Source organism: Myotis lucifugus, unplaced genomic scaffold (assembly GCF_000147115.1).
Source record: "Myotis lucifugus unplaced genomic scaffold, Myoluc2.0 scaffold_44, whole genome shotgun sequence".
NCBI classification, from domain to species: Eukaryota; Metazoa; Chordata; class Mammalia; order Chiroptera; family Vespertilionidae; genus Myotis; species Myotis lucifugus.
The window spans coordinates 7,806,412-7,821,379 of NW_005871092.1; the positions used below are offsets into that span (position 1 = coordinate 7,806,412).

The following is a 14,968-nucleotide window of genomic DNA, read 5'->3' on the forward strand; positions in this document are numbered from 1 at the left end:
CGGGGAGTCTTGGTTTCAGCCTTGGGAGTGCTGGGCCATCCCCCCTTCTTCATGGCCTCCAGTGGCCACTGATGGTCCTCTAGTCCCACACCAGGGCTTGGGCCACAGGAGGTGACTGTGGAGAGGCCTGAGCCTGAGAAGGCCTGGAGGGCAGTGGTGGGCGAGTGGCTCAAGCAAGCATGAGAGTTACTGGTAGGGCTGGCCTGCCAGAGCCTCCCCACTGAGCTGGTTTGGGTGCCGTCTGCCGGTCAGGGCTCTTCACCCTCTTTTCTTATTGGCTTGAATGTAAGAGTCTGGCAACTGGGGGGGCGGGGAGGCAGAGGCAGAGGGGAGGAGGGGCTGTCCTAGGATTCCCCCTGGAGTGACCACTGACTGCACAGCCAAGCGGTGAGAGTGCTTTGTGTAACCTGTCTGAGCCTCAGTTTTCTCATCCGAAGAATGGGTATCCCAACCCCTTCCACACCAGATGGTGAGGTTCCCTGCGATCATGTGTATGAGCAAACGTGCTTTTAAACGCTAACACTCTGCACAGGTGCGTGGAGTTGTTCTTTTAAGTCTCCCCCACATCCTCCCCAGGCTCCAGGGAGATCTTCGGGTCCAACAGTCTAAAAAAATGGGGCGGTACTGAAAGAAGTGACACTTTCCTGAGAGGGGCTGATGGGAGCCAGCATTTCAGAGGTCACCCCTGGTGTCCAAGGTGGATTGCCGCTTGTAACCCCAAGAAGCTCCTTAAAGGACTGGACCCTGAGCTACAAAACCGGCAACTGGTGGTGAGAGCAGCTTCCAATGAAAAGATGTGGGAGGCAGGGGAGTCGAAGGTGCTCCCTTGCCTCCCTGCTCCACCTGCGGCCCAAGGCCGGTTGGAAGCCACCTGCCTGTCTCCGGGGGCACCTAGCAACCGTCAGTGCCCTTGTGGCCCAATGGAACCGCTGCTTCTGGGGCTCTGGAGGGGAACCGGACAACCCACAATGGGGTGTTGGGGGGGGGGGGAGCAGGAGGCTGGAGCTGTCTCCACCCTTGCCCAGCCAGAGCAAGAGCCCCACATTCGCGAATTCCTGCCTCCTCTCTGTGTCTGTCTGTCCCTCGCTGTCCTTACTTGGCCCGAGACTTACATGTGAAGGCAGGTGAGGCAGAAAGAGAGCTGGACCTAGAGAATCCGGACAGGTGTGAGGGTGATGACTTTCAACGTGATGCAGGAGGGATAATGTCAGATCCTGCGTGTGGCCCTCGCATCAGTGTGGCGTTCCTGGCTCTCCAAACCATAGACCTCCGGAGACCCGGACGCTCAGAGGCTCCTGCTGACGTGAGACCCGGACGCTCAGAGGCTCCTGCTGACGTGCAGAGAAGGGCAGCCGGGGCATCAGAGGCGGGCTCAGGGCCCAGACGCTCCTGCTAGGGCTCAGCCCCCAGGACGAACACGGCACAACCATGCGCTTGATGTCGCAAGGGTTTTCCAGCGAACCCTGCGCCTATTCCACGACCTCACCTCGCCGGAGAACCCAGGTTGCTTGGGACTGACCCGGTCCACACACTCCAGGAGGAGGGGGAGGGTCCCCGGGCCAGTCTGGGGCTGTCGCGGCCTCCCAGTTGAGCGATCAAACTCCACCTCCGCAATAGCCACCAGGACCCGTCTCGGGGCGTCCTCGGCCGGCCACGAGGGGGCGCGAAGCTGGGAGAGTCGCACCGCAGGACCCCAGCCCTTCGGACTCCACCCCAGGGCAGGCCATTATGGGCCCATAGTTGGGCGGTGCGACCTGGGACCTCAGGCAAGGGACCCCATGTGCGAGGTAGCTAGCCATCGCCCTGGCACAGGGGATCTTGACCGCTTCGTCCTTTTGGGAGCAGAATCTGTCCCCGTTTTTTGCGTCCCTCGGGAGGAAGCCCGACTGCTAGTGGAGCTGGAATTCTTGCGTGGACGGTGACTTCTGCAGCGGACAGTTGGCGCTGCTGCAGGGGGTAGGGGCACATTTCCAAGTCGTCCTCTCTCCTCTGTGGCCAGTGCGCCTCCTGAGACTTCCTCTCCTGCCCCGGACTGGGGTCCCGCCGAGAGCTTAGCCGCGGGGCGCAGGCACAGCACACCCAGCGTGCACGGAACCCGGAATCTCGGCGGGTCCCCTGCCCGCGCCCGGCCCTTGCCACTAGGCGCCGCTGCGCGCTCGCGGATCCGGGTCCCAGGCCGCCGCGCCCGCCTAGCGATTGGCCCCGAGGGAGGAGGCCAGATAGGGATTTGACATCACCATTTTCAAACATTTTTAAGGCTTTGATTTTTCTTTTCATGTTCTCTCCGCCGCCCTACGCGTTCCGTTCGGAGAGGCCGAGTGACTGGGAATCAGTGGGATGAAGGAGTTCTTAACCGGCCCCCAGGCCTCCCCATCCCAGGACCTTCGCAAGCTTAGGGCCCGGGAAAGGGCTCACCCTTCACTGAGGTCCGCGCTCCCGCTGCCTGGCGGGCGCCGGTGCGGGCTCTCAGTACCGGCTCACCCGGAGGGTCTCAGCCGCTGGGAGTTGGATGGGGCAGGGTGGCTCAGTGGGCTGGACAGCACCAGGCCATAGCCCAACAATAATCTTCGATGAATAGTGACTATGCCAACCATTAGCTCACGTACTACTCTCAACAATTATTAAGATATTGATATTTCCCTTTCACGGATGAGAAGACCATCGAGGCTCAAGAACGTGAAGGTCACACATGCAGTCACCCCAGGTAGCACCCCGTACCCCCCAGGCCCAGCAGGACTCGGGTCAGAGAGAAGCACTGCTGTTTGCTCCTCCAAAGACAGGCAGCCTGGTGGGGAACCCAGAGCAGAAGGTTTGGGGCGATCCCCAGAAATCTTTGCCTTTCAGTGCCTCCCACTAACCAGGAATCCAGGCCTCTCTCGCCCCAACACCTCCCGGGGGAAGTCCTGGACTTTCAGGGAGCATGGAGATGCTCATGGCGGGAGTGCGAGGCCAGCAATAGGTTATGTTTGTACAACTTTATTATCGTTCAGCCTTGAAGTCCAGCAACAAGCCCTGGAGGTGGGTAGGTAACAATAACAACAGCAACGTGAAGGAAGGACAGGAAGTGACTTTTATTGCAGCTCACTGTGTGCTAGACACTGCCTGGTACACTGCGTGGCTTATCTCATTGGCCAGCCCCGAGGGCCAAGATGCTATTCTTTATTCCCATTTCACAGAAGAGGTCACAGAGGCACAGAAAGGTTAGGTCACTTGCCCACGTTCACCCCTGCCTGACTTTTTTGGGTGGGGGCAGGGTAATAAGGTGTCACTTCCATAGGGTAAAAGTCACCCTTTGTGGGGTACAGTTAGTTCTACGAGTTTCGAAAAAACTACTGCAGACATGTAATTACCACTAGAAAGTAGAGGGTCTATCACTTCCCCAAACAGGCCCGAGTCCTACCCTCCACCGCCTCGCTTCCCCAAACAGGCCTGAGTCCTACCCTCCACCACCTCGAAGGCCCCGCACGCTGACTATATTTTTACAGATGACAAAGTGGAGGTCCGGAGAGGTTGCCATGTTGCCCCAGATCACTCGGTCGGTCGGTAAATGAGAACCTTCATTATGTGCCTGCTAGTCTGGCTGCCTGCAGAGTGTAGATTCCGGAGTCTACAGAGCCCAACCCTGGGCTTGGGACACGGGGAAGGGAGCCCCTTGCTCCATCAGGAGCCTCAGAAATCCCCCTCTCCGGCTACATGCTGCCTGTACAAGCGCTCACCTTTCTAGGGCAGCTAAGGAACAAAGAGGGGCTGGATTCCGCAAGGCTAAGCCACCAGTAATGTGAACGCAGCCGCGCCGTCCAAGGACCGGAGGCCAGAGGAGGCCAGAGTGTCCTGGGCCCTGGCTGCCTTCCACCCGCCAGTCGGGTTAAGGAATTACTCTCCTACTTTCCTAGTTAATTCTCGCACACTCCCCCCCCCCTCCACGCTCCACGCCTGACACCTTGTAGGAGCCTCAGAGTGGGGGCTGCACAAACCTTCCCAAGCCTCTCAAGGCTGGGCGCATGAATTAGCATAGATTACCCAGCTTCCAGGGCTTCCCAGGGCCCCTGACTCCCTGGAAACCCGCTTCCCCCTCATGGGGGCCCAGGCGAGGCTTGGGGCCAGTGATGAGGGAGGCAGAGGAACTGGCAAGTCCTGGTCCTGCCAGGAGGGCGGACACTGGAGCCCACAGCTGCCACACCCATGCCCACCTGCCTGACACCTAGAGTCCCTGGGGCAAACCTGACCCCCCAGGCAGGTTTTGTGAGGACCCGTCAGTGGTCAGCGGGCATCAGCAGAGGATGTTGCTAGCAGAGACCTGGCTGTGAGCTGCCTGGGCCCTCTGCCCCCGGAGGGAGAGGCTGAGGAGTCTGGACTCCAAAGGGACTCCAGGCACATTCTGGTCAAAGAGGGCTAAGGGCTTAAGGGGGTGCCCACTACACCTTAGAGCTCAGCCTGAGAGTTTTCAAAGAGGGGAGACACCCTTAGGAATCACACACTGTGGAGACACTGAAGGATGCCCTCAGGTCATCTACTCTTCAATTCCCACCAAGGTCACCATCACTAACTGCACGATGGATGGTCACTGCCGGCCCTGCAGCCGGGGGGTGGCTTTTAGTGCCCCCCGTTTTCAACGGGGAACCTAAGGCCCAGTTCGGAGGGCCTTAGGGTGAGCCTGACCCTCCAGCCTTCCTGGAGAGCCATCCATGGAGAAGGAGAAGGGGGCTCTCTTGCTTTCACCCCAGGATCCTACAGCCTGCCTACACCGCCAGCTGAAAGACCTCCACCTTTTCAAGTAGCTTAGGGATCTCCGCAGGCCTGGCCTGGCGGGGTGTCTTTCCCTACAGCCTAGTGGAAGGAGGGGGGTTCTGAGCTAGAGAAGTTATTTTTGGAGGGTGGTGGTACAGGCCCCAGAGAGGTAGATCTTTAAGAGCACTGCACCCCAAGAGGTTGGGTCGAACATCCGACAGACATCCTTGGGTGGGGGCGGGGGGAGGATGGGGCTGAGAGGTCTGCAAAGCAAGGCCATGAGTACCCAATAAGGATGAAAACCCAGCCAGGACCCCTGCCCAGAGCTGGTGTCAGAGGTCTGCAGCCTGAGGCAGGGGCAGGGTTCTTGTGTGAGGGCAAAGCTGAAACCCACACCTGTCTGGTGTGCGAATGTGTGCGCCTGTGAATTTCCCAGGGAAGGCTGGAGGAGGGGAGGGGCAGCACACGGCCTCTGTCCCCCCTCACTAAGGTCAGGCGCCTAGACAATCCCAGAAAGCGCCCTCCTAACACCTCTCTTGCCTGGAGAGTTTTCTGAAAGGGTTTTTTGGATTCCCTCACCCCCACAAACCATGCCTGTAATTAAGGAGTGGAGAAATGGACACGAACACAAGTACACAGCAGGTAAAACCAGAGAAGGACCAGGGAGACCCGGGTGGGGAGGGAGGCAGCTGGGGAAGTGAGAGCCAGGCCTAAGAACTGGGCCCCTCCAAGGATAAATCTGGTGGCGGTGCTGCCTCCATCACAGGCTGCACTCTTCTCTCCCCCCACCCCCTTCCCAATCGAGTTTTTCTGGGTCTCAAGGCAACCTAGTCACCAAACACAGGCATTTCTTCATTCTTAACAGCAATGACATGGGCTTCCAAGTCATGATTTAAAGGATGCCAGATTTCTTTTTATCATTAATTGTAAAAGTGCAAAATACCTGCTGGTACTTCATTTTTTGAAGAATGTAATTGGCAAAAAGAAGGGGAAAAAAAGAGGAAAAAAGAGGCGGCTGATGAATAGATAATAGATCTTTAACCACCAATAAACAGAGAGCAGCGCCAGCAGCCTGGGGGATGTGATCATAATTATGCCACTGCGTGAGCCAATGGGGATGAGGGAACGCGGCCCTAAAATCATCCCAAAACCGAAGGCGAGCTCGAAAATGCGGACACGGCCTGGAACCGGAGATGCGATCTGCAGTCCCTCGCTGTGAGCCCTAGGTTTGCACAGCAACCCGCCCCCGGGACAACAGATGGCAAAATAATAATAGAAATAATAACAACAACGGCGACAACAATAATTATAACACTAACAAAATAATAACGACAACGGAATGGTAACAGTAGCACCTCACAGCCTCTCCCCCTGACCTTGGAGCCTTGGTCCCAGATACCACGGAAGAAACTGTTTTGGGGAAGGAGGTGAGCACCGTCCCAGAGACAGTGAGCCTTGGGGGCGAATAGGAAGCCCGCTGCCCCGGCAGAGCCGTGGACTCCGTCTTAACTTGCAAACAGGAAAGCAAACAGGATCGCAAACGCAGCGACCCCGAGACCCCGAGGCTGCGCGAGGACCCCCCACTCCCCGGTTCCCTCCTCACCTAGGAAATGTTGCCGTGGGTGCGGGTTGAAATGACCAAACGGTTCTGGTAGCCCTCGCGCAGAGCCAATCCCCGCCCGCCCGCTTACCCTCGCGGTGCTCCCGGGGCGATCCCAGCTCCCCTGACGTGGGGCCGCGGGGGCAGCAGCAGCGGAGCGCTAGGCGCCAGAAATCGGAGCGCCTGTCTGTCCGTCCGTCCGTCCTACCAGCTCCGGCTCAGCAGGCTCGGGATCCGGGAGGCCGCTGCGGAGGCTGCGCCGGCCGGGGACTCTGCAGGGACCCGGGTGCCCCGGAGGGAGTGGTGGTGGTGGTGGTGGTGGAGGAGGAGGAGGAGGTGGCAGAGCGGGAGGAGGTGGGGAAAGAGGAGGAGGAAGAAGAGGAGGAGGAGGAGAAGGAAGAGGAGGAGGAGGAAGAGAAGCCGAAAGAAGAGGAGGAGGCGAAAGAGGAGGAGGAGAAGCCGGAGCGGGAGCCCCGGGAGCGAGTGAGCGGGGAGCGCGGGGAGAGGGTGCGGCGAGGCCGGGCGGCCGGGCGGGCGCAGGAGGCGAGGCCGAGGCCGCGGCGCCGACTCCGTTCCGCTCTCGGCCGGGATCCAGGCCTCCGGGTTCCCAGGCGCTCGCCTCCCTCTGACGCACTTTACAGAGTCTCCCCCCTTCCACCTCAGGGCGAGTAATAGCGACCAATCATCAAGCCACTTACCAGGCTTCGGAGGAAGCTGTTTATGTGATCCCCGCACTAATTAGGCTCATGAACTAACAAATCGTTTGCACAACTTGTGAAGAAGCGAACACTTCCATGGATTGTCCTTGGACTTAGGGCGCCCTGCCCGCCTTTTGCAGAGGAGAGAAAACTTTTTTTTTTGCCTCCCCCAAGAAACTCCCCCCTCCTCCTCCCTGTTTCTAACTCCGATCCCCCCACGCCATCTCGCCAAAAAAAAAAAAAAAAAATTACCCCAATCCACGCCTGCAAATTCTTCTGGAAGGATTTTTCCCCGTCTCTCCAGGTTGGGCGCGTTTGGTGCAAGATTCTCGGGATCGTCAGCGTTGCCTCTCCCTCCCCCTCCCCCCTCCTTTCCTTTTTCCTTTCCTTTCTTTCTTCCTTTCCTCCCCCCACCCCCACCCCCAACAAACAAGTCCCCAATTCTCGTCGGTGCTCGCCGCGGGCAGCGGGCGGCGGAGGCAGCGCGCCACGGTCGCCGCGAGCCGGGAGCCCCGGGCGCCAGCTCCGCGGCGCAGCATGTTCCAGCCGGCGCCCAAGCGCTGCTTCACCATCGAGTCGCTGGTGGCCAAGGACAGTCCCCTGCCCGCCTCGCGCTCCGAGGACCCCATCCGTCCCGCGGCGCTCAGCTACGCCAACTCCAGCCCCATCAACCCGTTCCTCAACGGCTTCCACTCGGCCGCCGCCGCCGCCGCCGGCAGGGGCGTCTACTCCAACCCGGACTTGGTGTTCGCCGAGGCGGTCTCGCACCCGCCCAACCCCGCCGTGCCGGTGCACCCCGTGCCGCCGCCGCACGCCCTGGCCGCGCACCCCCTGCCCTCCTCGCACTCGCCACACCCCCTCTTCGCCTCGCAGCAGCGGGACCCGTCCACCTTCTACCCGTGGCTCATCCACCGCTACCGGTATCTGGGCCATCGCTTCCAAGGTACGTGCCACGTCGCGGGGCTGCCGCGCGCCGCATCCCGCACAGCCGGGGCCTGCTCGGGGTGGGCGCCGGGCAAGGCCCGGGTGGAGGTGCCTCCCGCCGGCGGGCCGCGAGCCCTCGTGGGCAACTGGGCGGCGAGGGGCCGGGCGCGGAGTGGGTCCCCGGCTCCCAAAGCTGCGGCCCGGTTTGGGACTGGACTGCGGCCGCTGGTGGTTCCGAGTCCTCTCGGGTCAAGGCAGGCAGCCCAGGAGCCCCGGACCCCGCGGGGTGCCCAGGCTCCGCGTCTTCTCGGCGATGCCCTCGCAACCTTGGCTCCAAGGGGCGAGGACTGAGCGCCTTCGACTGCGCTCTACCCTGTTCGCCACCGGCTCCGCGTCCCTTCCTCCCAGACCCGTGACTTCTCGGTCTCTGACTTTCTCGGGGCGGCGAGGGGACCCGCGCGCCCGGGGCAGAATCAAGGGGTTTGTTTTTTTCCCGCGCGCCCAGGGCAAAATCAAGGGATTTGTGTGTGTGTGTTTTCCTGCTTTTTGGAGGCCCCGCAGGGGCGGGAACCCGCGCGGATTGAAACCGCCGAGGCTCGGCCCTTTCAATCCGGGCTCCGAGCGGCCGCATCGGGAAGGCTGGTTCCGTCTGGGTTTTGTTTGTTTATTTATTTACTTATTTTTCTTTTAAGAGAAATGAGCCGAGTCTCGCCAGGGCTGGAGAAAATTCTGTTTGGGTGTTTTCCTTTCTTGCTATTTCTGTTTGTTTGTTTTTTTTCTCTGGGTGGGAGTGGAAGAAACAAAGTTAAAACTCCGGGAAAAGAGGCGAGGAATTAGTGTAGCGCTGGGAGCCGGGAAAAGACCGACCCCCCGCGGCCGCAGATCGATACCCAGCGGCTGGTCCATTCATTAACCCTTCGCGTTCCTGCCGGAGTTCAGAACCGGGTACACGCCACCCCGCCCCTCATTTAAAAAAACAGAACAAAAACAGCCGTTCCCTTTCCTCCCTTGACTAGATCGGCCTCCATTCCAGCCTGAACTGTGGGTTAGTTTTTCTTCGTTTGGGCTTTTAGTGAATCTATTTCCCACCCGAATGAGAAAACCCCAAACTCTTTGGCTTTGCTCGCAAAGTTTAGGGCTCCCTCTCCGTAGCCTCTGCCAGCCACGCTCCTGGCCCTCGCACCAGGCCCAGAGCAGCCGGGATCCTCCGGGGTCGTGGATGGTCCCCTCGGGCCCCCTCCGCTCACTAGCTCCCGGGTTTCGATCCCTTCGCCCGTGTCTCCCCTTTCTCTGGAGCCGGGAACGGGAGAGCCGGGTCTTCGGGAGGCAGGAGCGGAGCGCACCCGCCGGGGACATTTCGGTCCCAGCCGGGCTGGAAAGACACGCCGGGCCTCTGCACTTTTCCAGAGGGGAAAACTTAAACATAGAATTTAAAAATAAGTCCCCGAGAAAACTCTGAATATTGGTCCGCTGCCTCGCCGCCCTGGGTCAGAGCTCCCCGAGAGCTTAGAAAGAGGAGAAAGCCGCCGTTTCTTTGGGTCGTGGGCGCCCACTCCCGGGTCTGTCCCTGGTGCCCCCTCCTCTGCCCCGGGAGCCGGGCTCGGAGGTGGCGAGGCCCGCGCGCGCCAAGGCGGCTGGTGAGTCCGCGGAGGTCAGGAGCCTGGGGACTGGCCCAGCAGGGGCAGCTGCGGGGTGGCTGCCGCACAGGTAGAGCCCGGCGGTCTGGGCGGTGCAGCCGGGCCAGTGCCTACGCCGGAGGGTACCGGGACCCCACCCGCCAAGCCGCCGGGGCTACGCACAGGCCCGGAGCGCGGTGTCCGCCAGCCCGTCTCCTGAGAAGCGCGCGGCCCCCTCCCTAATGGGACTTACGTTGTGTCCCCCGCAGGGAACGACACAAGCCCCGAAAGCTTCCTTTTGCACAACGCACTGGCCCGAAAGCCGAAGCGGATCCGAACCGCCTTTTCCCCGTCCCAGCTCCTGAGGCTGGAACACGCCTTCGAGAAAAAACCACTACGTGGTGGGCGCCGAGAGGAAGCAGCTGGCACACAGCCTCAGCCTCACGGAAACTCAGGTGAGTGGGGCCCGGGCGCGGCGACCCCCACCCCAATCTCGGGACCCACGCAGCTGGCACACAAGTGCCGAGCGCAGAGAGGGCCGTCGCCAAAGGGCCCGGGAGTTGGTTCCACGCCCCCCGCTCAGGATGTAGACGTTTCCAGGTGCCAGGCTTCCTTGGTCTCCAGATGGGACCGCAGGAGTCTACCTGCCCCAGGCTCTGGGGCTGGGGGAGGGCGGCCTGGATCGCTCCTTCTGTCCGCTGGACTTAGCTCCTGGCTAACACAGTTGCACTTCTGGTGAAACTTTTGGCGAGAGTCTGGGGACCCGGCTGGGGTCCAGGAAGAGGGAGAGAGCAGTGGGGGTGTCGGAGTGTTGGGTGTGGAAGCTGGAGAAGTCTGGGAATTGGTTAAAGGCAAGTTCTGTGCGAACACAGACCCTTGCTCACACCGGTTACTCCCCAGGAAGGGATCTGAGAGTCGGAAGGCGGAGGCCGTGCATCGTGGGCGCGTCCCTAAATCGGAGAATCAGAGCTGCAAGGCTGCGGAGAAGGGACAGGCCCTGCCTGCGCCGCGGGGTCCCGGCTCTGGCCGGCCCAGGGGCGGGGAGGGGGCTCGGGGCTACAGTAGGCGCTACTGTACGCGGAGCCGCAGGGTGGGGTCAGAGTTCCCGGCAAACAGTAACGTTTTCGTGCGGATTAAGTTGTAACAGTGTTTCTGGGCGGTGCAAAGAGGTCCAGGCTTTTGTTTTAAGACGTTCCCCCGGACAAAACCGAGGAGGGCCTGGCGGGTAGGTGCGGAGCCGGCACCAGGCGCGGACGGCCCGGCTGATTCATCCTGGAGCGTCGAGGCGGCGGTGGTCTTTGTCCGCCTCGCTGCCCACGCCGCCCGCTGTCTTTGTGTGCGTGTCAAGCCCGGAGCGCACAGACGCGCGCCTTGGGCGAGCGCCGGGAGAAATGAACCGTCCTCCCCTCAATTAGCAAACTCAAAGCAAATTACAGGCAGCCTTGTTCCAGCTCCGCTTGTTCACGGGGCACTTGGGGGGATTGGGGCTGTTGGGGAGAACGAGCTGGGACCTGGGCTGGACTCTCCGAGGAGGGAGTGGAGCCGACCTCAGCGGCCTGTGGCGGTGCGATCAGGTCCGCGGGCAGGGGAGGTGCGGCCGCCTCCATTTTCCTTACCTGCACCTCACCAGGTGGGAAGTTAGGGTGGCCTTACTGTCTGGTCTGGTCACTGGATAGAGACCCACTGCCCAGGTTCCCCAGAGGGCGATGGGGATTGCAGCCCCAGTAAGTCCTTTCCTCATTGCTGCCCGGACCTCTAGCAGCCGCTCTGAGGCCAGGCTGCCAGAGGAGCCTGGTGCTAAGGGATGTGACCAGGGTGGGAAGCTGGCCCAGCCCTGTCTTGGGGCTGGTCAGGAGAGGGTAAAAGAAGGCTCTCTCTCACTTCTCTCCTCTGTCTCAGTTTCTTTCTTCCCCTCTGTCCTGAGGTCTTTCAGAAGCTTTCACTTTTGAAGCTCTTTCCCTAACTGCAGTGGAATAGCTGGGTTGGTCCCCAGGCTGCTGCACCCCGTGTCCCTCCTGGCTGCCTCCAGCACCCCCTAGCACCCACTCTCGCTCACCTGCAAGAATCCTGGGCCAGGAGAGGGAAGCTCAGGCAGACCTGACTGCCTACCCGGGCCTGGGCCTGGCACAGGAAGTGCTATGTTTAGGCAACGCCCGGAACCGCACAGAAAAGAGAAAGCACATTGGGCCCTGCAGGGAGCCGGGGCAGCTGCAGCGGAGTCTTTCCCTCACGCACGGGCTAGGGAGAGGGGGTTCGGGACAGGTCGCTTTTTGCTTTTCTTAGGATTTTTATAGGGGTTTCCCTGGCTTCTATTCTCAGCAGACTGAGGGTGTCCCCTTCAGGGCAAGGTGAGCAGGACTGTGCACTGGGGTCCCGAGCCGGGAAAGTGACTCAGGGCGGGGAGCCAGGCTTCCGCAGCTCTGCTCCCCTAAGGGAGGCTGTGCACAGGCTGCGGGACGCGCACGGGGCTCGGACTTGAGCGTCTCGGACGGACGGGGTCTGCCGGGCGCAGGCGGAGAGGTAGGAGGGCGCTGTGGAGGAACTAACGCGCCCCTTCTGCGTCTGGCCCGCAGGTAAAAGTATGGTTTCAGAACCGGAGGACGAAGTTCAAAAGACAGAAGCTGGAGGAAGAAGGTTCAGATTCGCAACAAAAGAAAAAAGGGACGCATCACATTAACCGGTGGAGAATCGCCACCAAGCAGGCCAGCCCGGAGGAAATAGACGTGACCTCGGACGATTAAAAACACAACCCGAACTCCACGGAAACGGACAGCGCGGAGCAAAACAGAGGACAGGGAGAGGCGGGGAAGAAGAAAACACCCTACGAAACAAAAACAAACCGCACACACACATTCGCCGAGAAGGGGAGAGGGAGTCGGAGGGACAGCGGAGAGCGCGTCGCAGACTTTGGGCCGCGAGGGCGCAGGGCCCTGATCGGAGGCCGCGCCATGATGGCAGAGGATGGAGGCTCCTTGATCAACATGCAACCCTTGTCTAAAGAGGCAGCTGAGAGAGAGAGAGAATGAGAGAGAGAGAGAGAGAGAAAGAGAGAGAGAGAGAGAGAGAGAGAGAGATATCTAAAGGTGGCAAAGCGGCAGGCGCTCTGACAAGGGGAGCTGTCAGTCAAAGGCCAAACCAGCGAGACAAGATGATTGGCAGGTATTCCGTTTATCGCAGTCCGACTTTATTTTTCTTTGTAAAAAAGATAATAATAATGATGATAAAAGAAAAAAACAACAACCAGGCACAGGACTTTTTATTTTGCACTTCACAGTGTTCCCCCCCCCAGTCTTTAAAAATAATTAGTAATAATAACGATGATCGAAATTTCATATCCAGCCCCATCCCACACATGTCCAAAAACTTGAATTGCATGTAGCAGTTGTTGGGCGAATGGTGTCTAAAGACAGAAAATGAATTGTAACTTTCTTTTCCTTTTAAAGACAGGTTCTGTGTGCTTTTGATTTTGAGTTTTGATTTTCGAGAAATGTGCAGTCTGTAAACACGTTTTGATACCTTCTGATGTCAAAGTGATTGTGAAAGCTAAATTAGTAGGCTCAGCGATAGTGGTCCTCTTACCGAGAAATGGGGAGCCGGATGGGGGGCTGGGGGTGGCTGGGGAGGGTGCCCACAAGAGGAGTCAGGAATTGTGTTGGGAAAAAAAAACACCTAAATTAATTCTATTTCTTGGACATTCCCTTTCCTAACATCCCAAGGCTTAAAATCATGAAGCAAACTCCTTTTAGTGGTTGGAGATATTGGCTGAGTTCAACCATTGACTGCAAAGGCCATTCCAAACTTTAAATCGATCGATTGCAAAAACCGAAGGACTGTAGTTAGCGGGGATGATGCTAAGTGTGGCCAAAGACATGGCGGCAAGTTTTCAAGCACTGAGTTTCTATTCCAAGATCATAGACTTACTAAAGAGAGTGACAAACGCTTCCTTAATGTCTTCTATACCAGAATGTAAATATTTTTGTGTTTTGTGTTAATTTGTTAGAATTCTAACACACTATATACTTCCAAGAAGTATGTCAATGTCAATATTTTGTCAATAAAGATTTATCAATATGCCCTCAGTGTAGTTGTCTTGGGAAACCAAAGTCAGTTTTTTCTGTAAAAAGGATGTCCAGTAATTGGAGTGTGGTCCTTCCCCAACTAGGCTCAAGAAACCCAGCCTCCCCACCCCCAGAAGGGCCAGACCGATGGATTCTTGGGCATTTTAAAGAGAGATGAGGGTGGAAAGGGGAGAGGATTAGAAAACTTAAGTCCTTCAGAAAAGGGATGGGAGAAAAAGTTTTTCCAACCAGACAGTCGCCCATTGCAAGGCCTACGGAGGGAGTTTAGTTTCAATGGCAGGTTAAAAATGCCTACTTCTTGCAAGCTCTCGAGCCAGCTTCTAAAAATCTAAACAGATAGTTCTGTGTGGAAGAATATTCCTCCGGGATTGGGGAAGACACCTTGCAGAATCGGAACCCTGCGACTTTGAAACTGTTTTTTGACTTTTAAACCCCAAAGTACAAATCTCTCTCAATCTCTCCGTCTCTCTCTCTCCCCTCCTTCTTTCTTTCCTCGCCCTCTGTCCCCCGTCTGGTCTGCCGAGGGTGCGAAGGCAGGCCCAAGGTCCTCGGCAGCCTCATACAGCCAGCGGAGCGTCCTGGGAAACCTCCACCTCTGGATTTCAACATTAAAAGTTGTAACCAGTCTTGGAGGAAACTTCGCTCCCCCGTCCTCCGGCCTCCCCCCCCTTCTGGGGTACGGGTTGTTTTTGCATGCTTCATTTGCTTCTTATCCTGATAGGCTGCATTAATCAGTTTTATTTCCATTGATAGAGAAACCTCGTCTGCTCTGTTCGAGCTACAAAGCGTCCTGCGAGCTTTTGTGCAAGTGCAAATCAGTTTAAGCAATTATCATACCAGGAATATGAAGGGGAGAGAGGAGGCCTTGCCCAGTGGTCTCCTTTAATCTCTTAATCCACAGATCCAGGGGGGCTGCCTGGACATAATTTAGGACAATCTCCCCACCCTTTACACTGTGATAAGGCCAAGTTACAATGCAGGGCAAAAATACAAGCTTTGTTAACATCCTGCCTTGAAAAGTTAAGATTAGACATTCTGTGCACGTGTGGGGACTATAGGGCACTATGGAAATTTTTCTTTCTCCCCCCCCCCATCCCCTCCTCTCTTTTAAAGTGGAATGCATTCTTGATCTTTCTCCCTCTTTTTACTTTATTTCGGCCTGTCTCTCCCCCCCCCACCCCCCGTGTCCCTTCCTCTCCAGAACCCTGGCTGTTCCGGGTGCTCATTTTCACGCAGACTCCTGGGAAGGTGTATATGTTGGGGGGAGACTTGGGTGCAGGAGGTTGTGGGGGGAGGAGGTGGGAGGGGGCCGCCTCAGGAGAC

At 58.2% G+C, this 14,968-nt stretch overlaps 1 protein-coding gene and 1 long non-coding RNA gene across 3 annotated transcripts in view; one reads left to right on the top strand and one right to left on the bottom strand.

Annotated features, from left to right (window-relative positions):
- Positions 1 to 7,421, bottom strand: part of LOC106697055 — a 12,708-nt gene extending 5,287 nt beyond the window's left edge. The window contains exon 1 of one of the 2 annotated variants that reach the window (XR_002829100.1): positions 7,279 to 7,421. This is a non-coding gene — a long non-coding RNA (uncharacterized LOC106697055). Of the gene's footprint in view, positions 1 to 6,331; positions 6,422 to 7,278 lie in introns of those variants that run through there. The other variant, XR_002829101.1, reaches the window with a different exon arrangement.
- On the top strand, positions 7,422 to 13,645 carry EMX2 (empty spiracles homeobox 2). Its single transcript, XM_006088175.3, is given in 4 exon segments — positions 7,422 to 7,969; positions 9,836 to 9,951; positions 9,953 to 10,021; positions 12,140 to 13,645. Coding segments are annotated over 4 exon segments (759 nt in total). The 5' UTR covers positions 7,422 to 7,563; the 3' UTR covers positions 12,308 to 13,645.
- The last annotated feature ends 1,323 nt before the right edge of the window (positions 13,646 to 14,968 follow it).